This window comes from Galendromus occidentalis, unplaced genomic scaffold (genome assembly GCF_000255335.2).
Source record: "Galendromus occidentalis unplaced genomic scaffold, Mocc_1.1 scf7180000077453, whole genome shotgun sequence".
Classification (NCBI taxonomy): domain Eukaryota; kingdom Metazoa; phylum Arthropoda; class Arachnida; order Mesostigmata; family Phytoseiidae; genus Galendromus; species Galendromus occidentalis.
Window position 1 is genome coordinate 111,889 of NW_003805441.1, and position 15,320 is coordinate 127,208.

General features: G+C 51.5%; 1 protein-coding gene across 1 annotated transcript; it reads right to left on the reverse strand.

Moving 5' to 3' along the window:
* Positions 1-9,271: 9,271 nt before the first annotated feature.
* LOC100900310 (peptidoglycan recognition protein 1) lies at positions 9,272-10,925 on the reverse strand. The gene is made up of 5 exons (XM_003743903.2): positions 10,610-10,925; positions 10,318-10,416; positions 10,049-10,166; positions 9,752-9,941; positions 9,272-9,669 (listed from the first exon to the last, which is right to left on the reverse strand). The coding sequence occupies exons 1-5, from the start codon at positions 10,662-10,664 to the stop codon at positions 9,550-9,552; spliced, it is 582 nt and encodes a 193-aa protein (XP_003743951.1). The 5' UTR covers positions 10,665-10,925; the 3' UTR covers positions 9,272-9,549.
* Positions 10,926-15,320: the final 4,395 nt, after the last annotated feature.

The window sequence follows — 15,320 nt, forward strand, 5'->3', positions numbered from 1 at the left end:
AGTCACTAAACTAGTCGAGTTTCTCGAGCACCATTTGTGTTTACTATCATTGACACAAAGCTAAGCCCAAGTTTACGATGCCGATAAAGATTCGGAGATGATTCGACCACTCGGAAACCTGCCTCCTGCGAGTGACAGAGTTATGAGATGATCCGGACCGACTGAGCGACTAGCAGGTGGACCAAGCGGCATCGTCCACTCCGGCCCCGACTTGATCCCTTCAACTTGTTAAACTCCGTTTGCCGAAACCCGATTCCTTTTATGGCGATCAAATGCAGCAGCTCCCGGCTCGCTCCTCGGATGAGGAGCAGATGAAGTTACTCGGAGTCCCGACGAAATCGAGAGACGGTCGGAGTTCGCAGCCGATCTGAGTTTTCTCGGTCACATGTCATCGAAGGAGAAAATTCTCGCGACCGAAAGAGATACAAACCGTTCCCGGTGGAGCGTTTTCTATCGCCATGCATGACAGGTTGGAGTGGTTGGCTCGCCGCTGTTTGTGACATTCGAGTAACGAATGCTGAAGGCTGTTCTCTGCTTTTTCCCCTCATCCGCAGCGAGCTCATCCACTCAAAAAACATTCTAAACAACCGCCCCCCGCCTCGAGCATGCGACCCGCCGACCGAGCGAGCCATTTACGAAACATCGTTGAAGAGTTTATTTGGCCCAGATTTCGGTCAGGATTCAGGGAATACTTGATTTGATTCACTTTGTGGAGAACAAGCGCATTTCGAGGATTTCCGCAAGCAGCACTCCTGTTTCTCGCTCTGACAGTAGCTGCCACTCGTCGATATTGCTCTCCCTCCTAAATTTCACCCCTGGGATTTCGGCGAATGTGTCCACTGATTTTCCCTCTGCGCGTTTGAGGAAACTGAACGAGGAGGCGAAGAAATTTCAGGGCATCTCCGCGCGAACCCGTACCTTCTATGAATCAGATTCTCTTCGAGTCCAGTCGAGAGACACGCTACGAGTGTGGGTAGAGCATCAAGTATATGTCATAATCATCGACATCATGCGAAGGTATGCACATAATATGTGTACCCCGGCGAAAGTTCATTACAGGTAAATATAATGATGGAGCTCGGCCTGACGTTGACCGCGAATGAATACAGCATTCGCTCGCTACCTGAGAGCTACCCACCAGTGCACTCATCCGAAGTCGAGGCTCGAGCGTGGATCGATGATACCCTGGGAATCACGACAACTGAACTCCTAATCTCGTCAGAAGTGGCTCGGAGTAAAAGTGCGTATCGGCTTTTACTACGCCGGAGTGAGCTCCGTCTCGGGGTGTCCTATGCGGCACATTTATCAATTTGCGACGGATCTAGCGACAGGAACGGTTGCTCCCAAGCTGTACGGGAAGAATACGCTTTTTCTGGGCCGGCATACGCGCCGTTATGAGAATCTTCCATGCCCAGGGAGATGGGACGAACGCCAACTCATTTATCCTTTGTACCTATACATATATCCTCGTGGAGGAGGCGACGCTTGCGCAGGAGATCATTGGGAACGCAGAGAATTCCAACATTAGCGAACATATAAATGTGAGTGTGTGACTGGTCAACAAAGCCAAGAGTTGCTGCTTCGTATCGGGGAGAGCAGGGTGATCAGGCGGAAGTTTGGTGAGCGAGCGACCGGTCGGTCAGTCGGCCGGTCGACCGCCGGTCTCACTCGAAATCGCTACCAGTGTATCAATGAACGCCTGAATGCAAGAGAATGGCGTTATTAGTAAACATATTTAGCACAAACAGTCAGCGGAAGGAGATCATGGAGGAGTGACCGTGTTGTCCTCCTTTGTCCTCGGTCGCGTCAAGGAGTGAGGCACGAGCCGATCGGTAGTTGATTCTCTGATGAGATTTGATGTTGTCTCCCAGTCCGTAGCCGGCGTGGGACAGTCGCTCAAGCGGAAGTCCTTCAGTGCGAACGGAGAGCCGATCTCATAGCCTCACTAGAGTAATGTAAGATGCTCCTCGTCGGTCTTCTCTTGCAGAGGAGGAGCCGGAGGAGGGAGCGGAGGCATTAGTTGCCTTGTTTAGGAAAGATTGGCTTTGACCTGAGCGACCGTGGAACCGTCTCTGGATTCAGCCGAGCCCGTCCGGCGAAGCCACAGACGCGCTCGGAGACTGCTGCTCAGCCGTCCTCGTCACGCGTGAATTCGACCAAAATCAGACAGACTAGCTCTTGACGCATTAGAGTTGGCATTAATTAAGAGAAGAAATTCGGAAGAAGACACCACGACCGAGGACGGATATTCAGCTGGGGCATGACATTCGTCGAGAATTTCTCCCACATGCCCCGCATTCAAACTCGGATGTATCCACCTAATTAGATTGACGAAAATCCGACACCTCAAAGTTGGAGTGTTTAATTCCCCTCGAGTCGCGTCGTTGCGTCTCCTCTTCGTTCTGAGACAGAGCAAGCGACGACGACGACGGGTAAAGCAACGCTCGCTTGTCAGTCACTCCGCGAGGAATGACGTTCCACAAAGATTTTGACAGTCTTGTTTCGGGTCTCCGTTCCCCCTTCGGGTCTTCCCCACACCCTGCCAGGTCAGCCCCGCGCCCTGTCTGTCTGGAGGTGGTGGTCGTCATCGCCACCGTCGTTGTTGTTGTTGGTGGCGGTTTCGTGGTAGGTATGTAGTTCAGAGTTGCCACAAAGAGGACGATGAAGACCCCCCGTGGAGTGTCGCGTACATGCTCACCTCATCGAGAGTTACTCCTCACGATGCGGCGCTGATGTGAAATTTCTCAATTGGCTCGAATAACAAAATCCGCGAAACCAGTCCATCAACTCCATATGAAACAACTATGTATTGGCAAGCACTCAGCGCCCCCGTTTGTGGCGCTGAGTTCGGCTCAGCAGTCGTTCTCGGTCTTCGCACGCGGACCCCGAGCTCCCCTTACAGCGAACTGACATCTTTCCGACGTTGCAGCGTCGCGCACAGTAAATCTAACTCTCTCTGTGCCGAATACTGATGGGTGGTATCCATTCGTTCGGCGCTCGGTACTCCACTACCTCGAGCCTTGGTCTGAGTCGCTACCAATTTCGGAGGGAAATCGGTTGGAAATCTTGAGCATCTTCGACCAGGAATCTCTAAGATTTTGTAGAAGATTGCGCGGAGCTAAGCCTCAGAGAAATGAAGGAGCCGTTTGTCCCAGGCTCAGCCAACCCATTGAATCCAGCGCTGTCGTCACCGGCCATTACAGCTCTTTATCCTCTGCCGATCGTTAGGACACTGGGCTTATGATACAGGGAGAATAGGAAGAATAGGATGATCGTGGTGGCCTTGTTCGAATCTCAGTCATTGGAAAACGCTAAATTGCTCCCGAGGCTTGTCCAGCTGCGGTTTGTGTTGGATGTGAGCATCTAGCCGTGGCCAGAGTCTCTCCGAGAGATTCGACTCCAAAGCCTCATAGGTCGTAGTCAAAATGAATTTAGTCTTATGATTGGCGGTATTTCTTCGTCCATGCCAAAGGCCCGGTTTTATCCAGTCTGGCCCTCGATTCGTTCGTGTTCGATCCTTTCTGCTTGAGGAATATCCGAGAGCATTTTTTATCTGAGGAAGGAAGGGAGGGAGCGTGCAAATTAACTCCGAAACGGATACGCCTAGATCACGAAAGCTTGTCTTGCGATGCCTAAGCAAATGAGAATTGAGATGTTCTCTCTCGTGTGTCTGTGTTATTTTTTTATCATCCGCGCGCAGCCGAGACTACTGGACAACCGCAGGTCTCGTGTCTAAAGGCTATGTGTCACTAGACCTGAAACAAATTCAGGCTTGGAGATTTACCTCAGCCGACCGAACCAACCGAGGAAGCGGCAAGGGAGTAAACGATCAGTCGGATGAAAAATTCGATCTGATAACGGAAGGAGTCGATTAAGCAAGAGCTCCGGGTATTTCATTTCACCGTGAAGACCTGTAGCTCTGACGACCCCATTGGCTGCGTAGGTTCGTTTCGAGCACGGAGCAGAGATCGCCCAGCGCGAACTTTCGTCTCTTCAACAATTCCGGAAAGGTCGACAGGTATCTGTTGTCCTGCGGTTTCGGCTTCATTCGATCCTTCGGTTAAGTTGGTGGCTTCCCTCTTTCGAAAGGCTCCCCGAGGCTTCATCCGCATGCTCCGAGCTATAGCCCTCGGCCGCGACTCTCGTTTCTGCTCCACTTCCTTGGAGGTCTCTTGAATCGCTTTCTTCGCCTTCATTTCTCTCCTCTGCGGCAGTGGTCGCTGTTCCGAGAAGCTCTCAAATCAGAGTTTTTGTGTTTTCGTGACAATTAGAGGTCGATCTGAGAAATAAATTCGAATCGCGTGTGCTCGATTGAACGTCCGTCTTTTCGAATGTTTCGAGGAAATCAGCTTGGCCGTTCGGCAGCGTCATCGCCTTCACCACATATGGTCACTTTCTCTACTGAGGCTGAAAGAAGCGAATGGGGTATAGTACATCGGGATGAATTATCCGCACGCGGAGTTTTAAGTTTCAGGTCGAACATTGCGCCCCTCCCGAGCTCCAGGTCCCGAGTGCGCCGGAGCGTGATCGTTCGGCGTATCCACCGTGTGCCCCCTGCCCACGACATTTCTGTCGCCATTCCGAATTAGTGGAAGTTCGGAAAGACTCAGGCTCCGGGTTTTGCTGTGCTTTTCCGGAAGCTTTAATTCTTGCCTGAGTCGTGCGTGCAAAACGCGGGGGTGATCAATGTTGCAACTTTACACTCACCCTGTCATGTCGATGAGGCATCATCGTCATCCGTAGCTAACCACGAATCGACACTCGTCTGGTGGGAATGAGTCGTCAACACGGTCTCGTCGTTCGAAAAAAAACCAACTTAACTCTACAAGTCAAGCGCCGAACGCGTTTGAGGAGCAAACTCTCCCACGAGACTCTGCGGGTAGTTGCTCTCCAGTTCACGCCTCTTCCAACCCTAACAGCGGTCGTGGTCTTAACTAATGGTTAGGGTTTGGTTTGGCAATGAGTTGGAGGTAGGGGTCCGACGAGGGGGAGGACACGGGGGCTAAACCAGTCGGCGAGCCTCTATTGCTGAGCTGAACTCAATTATAATCGACAACAAAACTGTGAGAAAATGAATTACGATCTAATAACTAACGGCAGCGATGCAACAGGAGTCATCAATATGTAAATCAAACCATAGGCTTAGCGTCGTCCGTTCGGATCAGCGCTTATTCCTCAAGCGCTCCTAAAGGAGATATCGGCCGACGAGATTCCCCGGCAGAGCAGAAAGCTCAAAATCCGCTCGGGTGTCATCGAAGTCGATGAATTCATAAAATAATTCCAGCGCTCATTTCTCCGATTTTCTCTCGGCATATCTCTCTCTGGGAGGCGTCGCTTCCTTCATCCGTCGGTTTCGCAATCGCAATTAAGATTGCGCCCAATTCACACATACGTACACACAGACAGACAGACGGACGGACGGACGAACCACAAAGAGTTCAGTCGTGAGAAGAAAACACCCCCTCGCGCAATCAGCCCGAGCTCTCTCAAAGCACTTCGCACTTAGTTCACAACTCGCAAACCACCGCTTTGCAGCGGTGTATTTCATTTTACTCTCGTTCTGCCAGCCATTCGACTGCCAGCCCGTCGTTCTGCCGACAGTCGGTCAGCCCCCCGCCTTTCTCCCCCTCACTCCTCCGACCCCATCTCTCGGTTTTCGAGATCGACACGCGACTACCCGTACGAAACAGCGGCCACCCGTAGAAAGTCTAGGGAAGGTACATCGTCGCACGAGCAATTCAAAAACCAAGCATGCCCGTGTTGTCTTCGGGTCTCTTGAGGAGTTTGTGAACGATTCGAAAAGCTCACTCTCTTCAAGTACTTTCGCTATCAGCCTTGTGCCTTGCTCTTAATAGGCTCGAGCTTCTCCACAACCGCCGGTATCTGGACGTAGTCCGCATCGTTCTCCTCGTTCTCTCTCGTCGTCGACCTCATCGCCGCTACCGTCGTCTTCCTCGTGGACATGACCCAGGAGAGCAACCGGGCGAGTGTGGATCCTCAAGCGGTCGGGCCGGTTCCGCATGTCAGCGTGAGTCACAAAGAGTTCTTTCACACTCCGAGATATTGAAACTGGTCGCTGCTCGGTCTGACGACTGGCTTCATTGCTTATTGAACGGTCGAATGAGCGCTTCGTCCTGAGCGGACTGGCTCTCTCTCCCTCCTGCTCTCGCTCGCAGGTTGTTGAGAATTTAAATTATCGCCAAGTGGCTCGAGACGAACCATGTGTAGTCCAACTTGACCAAACAGTGAAGAGCTCGCTGAGAACGAATCGCGATCGCGACTTGATTTGCAAGTCAATTCAATACCGACAACCAAAGTCCACAACACGGCCGAATACGCGTCCTTAATAGAATAGTGTCGTACTCCACTGGGCGGCCCGTGACTTCTTTCTGCTCCCGAAATCCCCCATCGGTGGTCGATGGTGAAGTGCCATGGTATCACACCCAATCACGGACTCCAACGAGCTCTTGGAAGGAAGAATTCTGCCTGGTCTCTCGTCGCGTCGACCCGGATGTCACGCTTGACCGGAATTTTCGCGGCCGAGCGACATGTGGATGAATCGAAAATGTCCGTGAACGGCTGACCAAAGAAGGATTCGTCTTTCGGGAGACTCGTTCATTACTACTTATTGAAATGCTAAGTCGCTGAATTTGTACACGCGTCTCCTTCCAAGTGGCATGACAGATCCGTTTGAACGACGCAGCTCGCTAACTAATCAACAGACCGAGCAGCTAACTGACAAGCAAGGGTGATCTGAGGGGTTTGTTGGAGTGGTTTGGGTGTTGACTCAAGACTCTTGATATCTGAGCACCGAGTTGCGCTGCGAACTCCGTCGGCTTAACCGAAGTTGAGCGATCACTGGAGCCTTCTCAAAGACAGCTAACGACAGGCAATCGGTCCAAGATCAGCAGTACGAGCAGCAACCGAGCTCCTGGGTGAAGTCCTCGCGGCGTTGCTTCTCGTTACTGCCGACTTCCTGCAGGCGAGAGAACTTTGCGCGTGACGACATGACAGCGGTCCAGGAATTTAGTGGGCCGTCATACCCGCATTCTTCCCATTGGGAAATAGCGGCCGATTCAAAACATCGATCACCCGAGGCGCGATCCTAAACAGGTGTCCGGCACGAAATGGTCCCGTGGCGCCCTGGAGGGAATGTCCAGCACAAATGATAACGTGCACAATACTATGAAGCCCGAGATGTTAGGTGGAAGATTTCGTGTTACAGTTCGGGGACGACAAACTCCTGATTTAAACATCATCCGATAGAGTTATTGAGTGAGCGGTGAAACATAACGGAGTTCATTTACGGGGCTCCGCGAGCCTTACACCTGCTGCGGCCATCTCGATCGCTGATGCGGTAAGCGTTGCTGTCCCCTAATGAATTAGACGGGCTGACTGAGTCAGACCTGGAAGCGAATCGCTGGCCACAATCAATCAGTTCTAGTGTTTTGTTCAAGAATAATCATCCTGATACCAGTGAGATCAGGCGCATTCAACGCCAATGAGAAGGGACAAGCACCGATCCAAGGATGAGAGAGCGCCCCGCTCGAGGAGGGTGTATGTGTGAGCGTGTGGTGTTGTGTGACATTGGGACGACAGGGAGAACGAGGGCTCAGAGCGAGAGGGTGTGTTCCTATGAAATGCCGCAGAGCATGCCATCATCGACGACGAGCGACCCACTGGCCGACCCACCGACCGACCGACCGACTGAAAGAGGGACATCTGTTAAACCAATTTAAAAATTAGCAACACAGCTAAAGGGTTGAGCTGGATATGGCCAGAGATCGAGTATATGAGGCGGAAGATTCCTCGGCACGGCCAGCGCTTTTCTTGCTCGTGAATGATGACCAAACCACGTTCCAAGAACTAGTACGGAGCGGCACCCTTGAGCTTGAGGGACCGGGCTGTGGCGGGAATAGGCTTCAGGGATAATTCTCGGTTTCTGATTCCGAAGAAACTTATCGGTATGGGACACGGTCGTCGCTTTCTCTTTCACTCCAGACTCGTCCGATATTTTTTTGTTGACATCCCGCTGGAGCGCTCAGCTCTTCTTTTTGTAGAGGACGCCGGAAAATTGCGAACGTGCCGCGTCGGGAACAATTTGTTGTTGTGTCGCTGCCGCTGTTCTTGAGTGCATGAGCCCCAGGCCTCCGATCTGAAACTTCCGACTCCTGATCGCTCTAATGGCGATCATTTTTCGTCATTTCTCCAGCGAGTGCTGGAGGCGGCAGAGAACGTGCTCTGAAGACGAGCATTCTCGAAATGGGTAGCTCATCGATTTTGAGCAACAACGCTGCCTGCCGGAGAAATAAAATGCACGCGTACGCGGACTCTATCGGTGATTTCGTCCCCTTTCGAGAGCGTGACTGCTGAATCTTCCTTCCATGGAATTCGTCCCGAAGCCTCAGTCGGCGTGCATCCAAACACTGGGGGATACACGTCGGAAGCATAGAGGAGGCTTCCATTCCATTGTCTAGGGAATACACGTCATGTAGGGATACGATACGGAAGACTTTCATGTTCATCAAATCTTCACTGATGGTGAAGTCTCGGCGCGCTGGGCTCCTTGCTGTCGACGACACTTGGAAATAGACGAGAGGAACGAGAAAGGGACTGTTGTCCAATGAAGTGTTTCCGGCTCTGTTAGGCGATTTCCGGCCCTTGGGCAGAGGGCAATTTGCACCTGGGATCACAGCGATTGTTTACTGATTCGAGGTCGTTTCTGGTGCGTAGGATCCAGCGAAAACATTGCATTCATCATTCCATTCAGTGAGCATGCTCTAAAAATAAAACATACCTCATTTAGCCCTCGTGAACAATGGATGAGTGTCCGGACGCACTAGCGATTCCAGACCTTTGGAATCCGACGATGTAATCGCCGTCTTCTTACGGACATTGCGCGATTCCCTATCAATAATTGTTCTCGTTTCGTGTCTCTGAACTCCTTCCGACATCTCTTGAACGAAGAGTAACCGATGGAAACTATTCCCGCAGAACTCCTCGGGCGGGATCAACAACCCCGGAGTTCATCGACATGCCAATGGAAACACTCCGATCAACACCTCAATGAATTCGTGGTTCCGCGCCTCTATAATAATACTTGAGCTCCGAAATTATCTCGATCGATGTCATCTTATTCGAAACCGTACTTCCGGAGATAGGAGTCGTAGCCTCGATCCGCCATGCATTTTTATTTCGAGTATAAGCGCGACACCCGGCCACGGTTTTCACGGGAATCAATCCCTTTCATATAGATGTTTTCCACACTCGAAACTTTTAGCTCCCCGTCGAAGTAAACATTCACGCTCTATAAATACATCAATCTTGACGCCAATACTCTATTGATTTTGCATGAAGTCCCCACCTGACACTGGCTTCCGATATGTGTGTACAAATATTTTTACAGGAGTTTACAGAACATTCCCCAGTCTCCAGTTTCGCATTCGACACCTCGACATCCGTGGGAAAAGTCTCACATTTCACGATGCCATATCTCCGTGCACGACCCGTTTAAGGAGGGAAAATCCCGTGACAATGCTGAGATACTCTCTAAGGTGTTTTGACGTATCGATTCCAGCCGCGGATCAGAGCGTAGAGCTTGTGGCCAGGACAAGCTGTGGGTTCGACATCTCTGTGCGCAGAGATCTTGTAATCTTCGTGAACTTTCCCCTGTAGAGAAATAGACTCCTTGAATCATTGTTTCGCTGCGAGAGCTCGAAACTCCCACGTGAAGATCTTCAGATCCGCTTACCAATCCCATGCCACACTGAATCAGTCTCGAAACAGCGACCATGGCAGCGTCGGCAGGAGTTCGATGATTGAAGCTGCCAATGATCGCGATGTGAACGGCCCGATCAGTCAATCCCATGACCGCGGCTGCTTCGACACCCCACCCGCGGCCTTCGAACACTTGACCATTTTCAGATACCAAGAAATTGTACCTGAAGATCGAAGAGTTCGCGATTGGAAATCAATTCATGCACGAGCCAGCGACCGAGACCGACTCTCGGAAGGCAGCTTAGAGGCCGAAAAAGTCATTCGAACTCACCCAATGTCGTCCCAGCCCTTTATCTTTATGTGTTGCAGTTGAGTCGTTCTGACAATACTGCGACAGGTGGGTTCTGTGATGCACGTAGGACCCAAACTGTGATGGAGGATCACATTACCTGTGCGAGAAAGATTTCGCCGTTAGCGGACTCGTCGATATTCTTCCCGCCGGCATTCCTTCCTGAATTCCCGTCGGTTTCCTCCCACTTGGGAACTTCCGCGCCCCGAATCGAGAGTCAAGCTATCAAACCCATAGGAAACTATACTCACTGACAGGCCGTGTGTTGATCTTGCTCTTCGGATGGAGAGCTCCCCACTCTTTGCGACGGACGACATCCGAGCAGAAGGAAACATCCCCGACGTGGAGGCCTGAGAAAAAAATTACGTTGCGGAAATCCGGATGCGGTTCCAAAAACTTCGTCGATTTCCGACGGAGGACCGAAAGACCCCTCAGATCTCCACAAACGAAGAGTCGAGGAGATCGTGGGCAGGATTCGTCGCGCTCCGATACCTCTAGCAGGAAATCTAGAATGAGCAAAGCTCGACGCCGTGTTCAACCCACCCAAGACGTCGGCGCTTAAGGACAAGCTGACAACGAGAAGAGTCTCGGTTTTCATTGGCGAGCGGTCACTTGTTGTAGGTCGAGCAATCGACACAATCAATAAACCGGTGATGGGTGATGATAATGAACGGAGCCGACCAACCGATGAACTTCTACGTCCGGAGCCGCTCCGAAGTACCGATCGAGCTCGAAGCACCGAGAAATCAGGAAGGGAATCCTTGGGGGCGTCTCAACAGCTCCAGGAAAAAAAACCAACAAGAACTTCGGCGGCAGTAGGCGAGGCAGATGGAGTGGTTGTCTGTGAGTAGACTGCAATGGTTTGCGCCACAGTCTTCCTGTTGCGGGCTTTTGATGAGGCGAAACAGGGCGGCGCATCGACTGGGCGGCGCTACGACGTCCACCGGAGGTTCATGCGGTCCATGTGTACGTGGACACGACCGTCTGTCGTCTATGTAATCGACGAACAAGTAGATACCAGGTGCAGGGAGTTTATTCTGATGCATCTTGTCGATTCCAAGATCTCGACGGGACTCGATCCAAGATCGCCGCCTTCCACGTGTATCTTCGATCTTCCGACCGGTCCACTGATCGGGGTAACGAACACGCTCTTCACGCCCCGCATAGCTGTCGATTAGGGATTCCAGCCGGTCACAGAAAGTTCAAAACGATTTGAAACGCGAGACAGACGCTCGAGGCTCGGAGCAGGCACGACGGCCGTCGTGCTCGACGCCGGAATGTTCGCTCTGTCGCTCGTTCCAGTTCCTTAGTGGCGATGAATCAGCTTTCATTGTAAACTCGATTGCGTAATGGAAAATACCGTAGAGTGGAGGACAGTGCAGAGGAGAGTCTGAAGCGGGTCACTGATTCGCCTGTCAACGCTAGATGACCACTAAACAATGGTCGTTGTCGTCGTCTTCCTCCTCGTACGATTAACCAACGATTATCCGATCGAGTAATTCAGAAGTGTTTCAATCAACGTATTTTACCGTTGCTACCGCGTCGGCGAGCTGCGGAAATTGTTCGAAAAAGAGCTGGCCCAGAGTAGATCGGGATCTCGCGCCTCCTCCTACCACCGACAGGATCCGGGATTGTGTAACGTTTTTCTTTGACCGAGAGAATTCGGTAAGAGCCCTCCGATGTTCGACCCGAACGGACTTTGCAATCGTATCTTCGACGGTGTTCCTTGGACTGCCTCTGGAGGTCCGGGTGATCATGTGCTGACGTATCGTGCATTGCAGTGGAAATTTTTCTGCTAGACCCTAGAGGGCACTGGTGATAGTACACCTCTTACTACTCTCTCGAGACCAGATTATTTGGAATGCTACATTTGGAGGCGATCATCAGAGACTGCTCTGCTGCTTTAGATGATCACCTACACGAGACTCGAAAGTATTCGGCGGTCGCTCAACAGGAAGACTGCAAGCCGAACGAGCATTTCGAGGCTTCCGGGAAATACCCCTTGAGCGAGCACGGGGAAAACTATTCATGGACGAATTTCTGCGGTCCTCGTAGTCTCCCGTCAGAATGATGAATCGATTGAGTTTCGAGTCTTTGAGCGGAGTCGTCGGGACGAAAGCGCAGATTCACGGACTTGTACTCGATCGTTGGTCTCTCCAGAAGAGCCGGGCAAAAGTACAGAAAGTGCATCCTCCTCGGGAGAGGTTATGGAACCATAGTCCGGGTATGTCTCCACTGGAAATCACGATAAAATGACTAAGGAAGTCATCTCACAATATCCTCACAGTATCCGTCGTACCACGACCGTCAAAGCCGGGAAAATCACACGAAGGAATTCTAAACTCGGCGGAGTTCTCCCATCCCGAAACCAGCTCCGGGTTTTTTCGAATCCGTGGGAGGAACTGATCCTAAAGGCTCAGCGAGGCCATTCAATCTCGCGAAGTCAAGAGACTCTTATCATTTCAACGCGTTTCCCAAGCGATGAGGAAAGACATTAATGGCTGCTAAAAGTGCTCGTTGTGTTCTAATTTGGGAACGCTCTCATGGAGCTCTGCAACGCCGTAAGGAGCTTTGTCCTGAGATTTTTGCTGGAATCGTGCCTAATCGGTTCGGCGAGGTAGGGGGTGATGAGCTCTCTTCCGTCTTGCGGCCTTCGGGTTGATTGGCGACTTTTCGGTCGAGATTCTCTGGTGCCAAGTGCCAACCGAGACACTGATACTGTGTCTGAGAAGTCCCTCATTGGGGAGATCGAACGCCGAAAGGATGATTACGGCTAGGCTTTTGCGAATCCGACAGAGAGAAGTAAAAATTAATTCGCGGAAACAGTCGGAATGTAAAGAGCGCCACCGCATCACGAAAGGATGCACTCAGGGTAACCAGCACCTCGTATGTATCAAGTCCGGGCACCATGCGGTAACCAACAGCTGCACCTTCAATTTCTGCGGACAGAAATGCGAAGAAGACCACCTGGACAACTGTTGAGAAAAAAAGAACGTGGACTCGAGGTAGACACCAACCGAGGAACGCCCGTAAAGATGTGATACCTATACTTACGGAATACAGTATAGAACCCTGTACGATTCATCTATCTCTCAACATTGACTAAATGATTGGCGCTAGACGCGTTCATGAACATGGGAGAATATGGGAGAGCTCCAGTGAGGGGTCGGATGTTTTCAGAGTCAGCTCCTCGGCACTGTGTCTCCCCTGCATTCCGAAGAGCCTCAATATTGAGATTCGAGGCCTTCTTGAGGTTGGGGAGGGCATGGGTTCGGAACGATGGTCGATACATTGCGGGATGGCTGGGGCATTGGCCTCCGTCATACTCGATGTCTCATCCCTTCCTCATTTTCCTTCACGAAGCTTACCACGAATTACGGCGGAGATTATTGAAGGACTCCCGTCTCCGAAGAAACTCCAGTTCGGGCGATTCGCCTTCGGGTCCCATGACTCGGAGGCGATCAGGATGATGCTCATCCGCTCGAAAAGCAGTCTCTTCTTCAAAGATTCCGCGCCGAAACAAAACAGTCCTTGAGCAAGGTCGTAGAATCACTGTTGTCACTCCGCAATTACTCCATCTCCCATGCAAGAACGTGTGGTGAGAGAATCACTTGAGTAGAAGATTAAGTCTACGGAGCGAGCAGAAAATGGTACAAGCAGAGCAGGAAGCAGTCGCCCCTCGGAGGTGGAATTGGCGAGTCTCTAGCTCCGGTATCCTAAAAACCCACGGCACCCGGTATACTCTACCCGTCATCGGAATGCACAGCTGATTAAAGTTCAGGTGTTCCTACGTACTTCCTGTGGACTACTACATAGAAGCGCGTTCTACGCATCTTGCTTCGAGCAGAAAGTATCCTTAGCATCTTCAAAGCTGTTTACGCGAGAATCCGCGTGATCCCGGCTCTCGTTTTCTTTCGGTCTGATAACCGGAGAAGATACACTGTCTCCCAGGGCTTACAGCGGCGCGCCAGCATACACCTAACCTCATGATTTTGTTTTTTCAGAGCGCTCCTTGTATATGCTTTTTGAGTGATGAATATTCACGTTCTCACTCCCGGCGCTCCGTCGAGTGGTCAAAATTATTATCAAAATTGAATGTCGATGACGAGCCGATGGACCTACTAAGAGTCGCACTTCGTTGGAAACAGCAATACAGGTGCGGCCTTCTGGAGTTTTCCGAAGCCTTGAGTTGAAGCCGGGTGTTTCTCGAGCCCTGGATGGAAAAATTCATCGTCGCCGGGGAAGCTCGCGGGGTCACGCCCTGCCTTAAAGCACTCTTGGACACATCTATTGAAAGGATGTAATTACATCGAGTCTTCTCTATCCGAAGGAGATCCTAATTCCGCCGGGCTGTCATCGATTATTGGAAAATTGAAAAACGTGATCGGGCCAGAGAATCAGGAGAGCGGACGATCGAGGAATTCGCCGAGATAGAGCTAAGCATCATCGGAACACTGTCGGCTCCATTCTATTCCGCAATTCCGCTTCTTCTGTCACCCACAGATGAGCTTGAGCTCCCGATAATTCGCTTCGAGAACGAGGTCCGCGGCCGGTGGAATAAACTGTGGCCCCTGTCATTCTCCCGAGAATCGATTTCCTTTCCGCATATCGACGAACGGAGCTTCAGGAAAACTTATTTTCCCCCCTCGATTATCATTGCTCTCGGGTGCTGTTGAACTCTGTTAATCACTGAGAATCACGCTCGACGACTAGTTAACGCGAAGTCGAACATCTCCACGGCTTTCTTGTCCTATTGTGAGTCTGAGGAGAGCCTAGCACGGTTGCGGAGCTTTCCCGGAGCCGGCCGCAGGCCGGCGTACTCGCACTGAGCCTACGACAGGAGGCTCCAGAGCATCCGCTGAAGAGTATCAAAACTCCCGGGAGTCTCTGCCATCCGCCTCCGGACCGCTTACCCGAATGACGTCGTGGGATCAAGAGACGTGCCCAGGCATCGATCTTGCTTTGCAATCAAGACTCCTTGTCGGCAGCGGTCGTTGAGCTCCAGCAGCGCGTAGTGTTATCTTTCATTATGTTTGAATACGAAGCTAATCTACGATTGCAGGAGTTTCTTTGTTGGAATATCGGTCAAGGTTCCAGGAAACCGAGATAGTCTCGGTGGAGCTGCCGCTTGCTCGACATCCGGGCGCTGAGCCGGGTTCGCCGGCATCCCTCTCCGGATCAAATCACACCATTTCCGCTCAGAGGGAATCGACGCATGGCCCTACCACTAACTGTAGATAAGGGGAAAAGAATC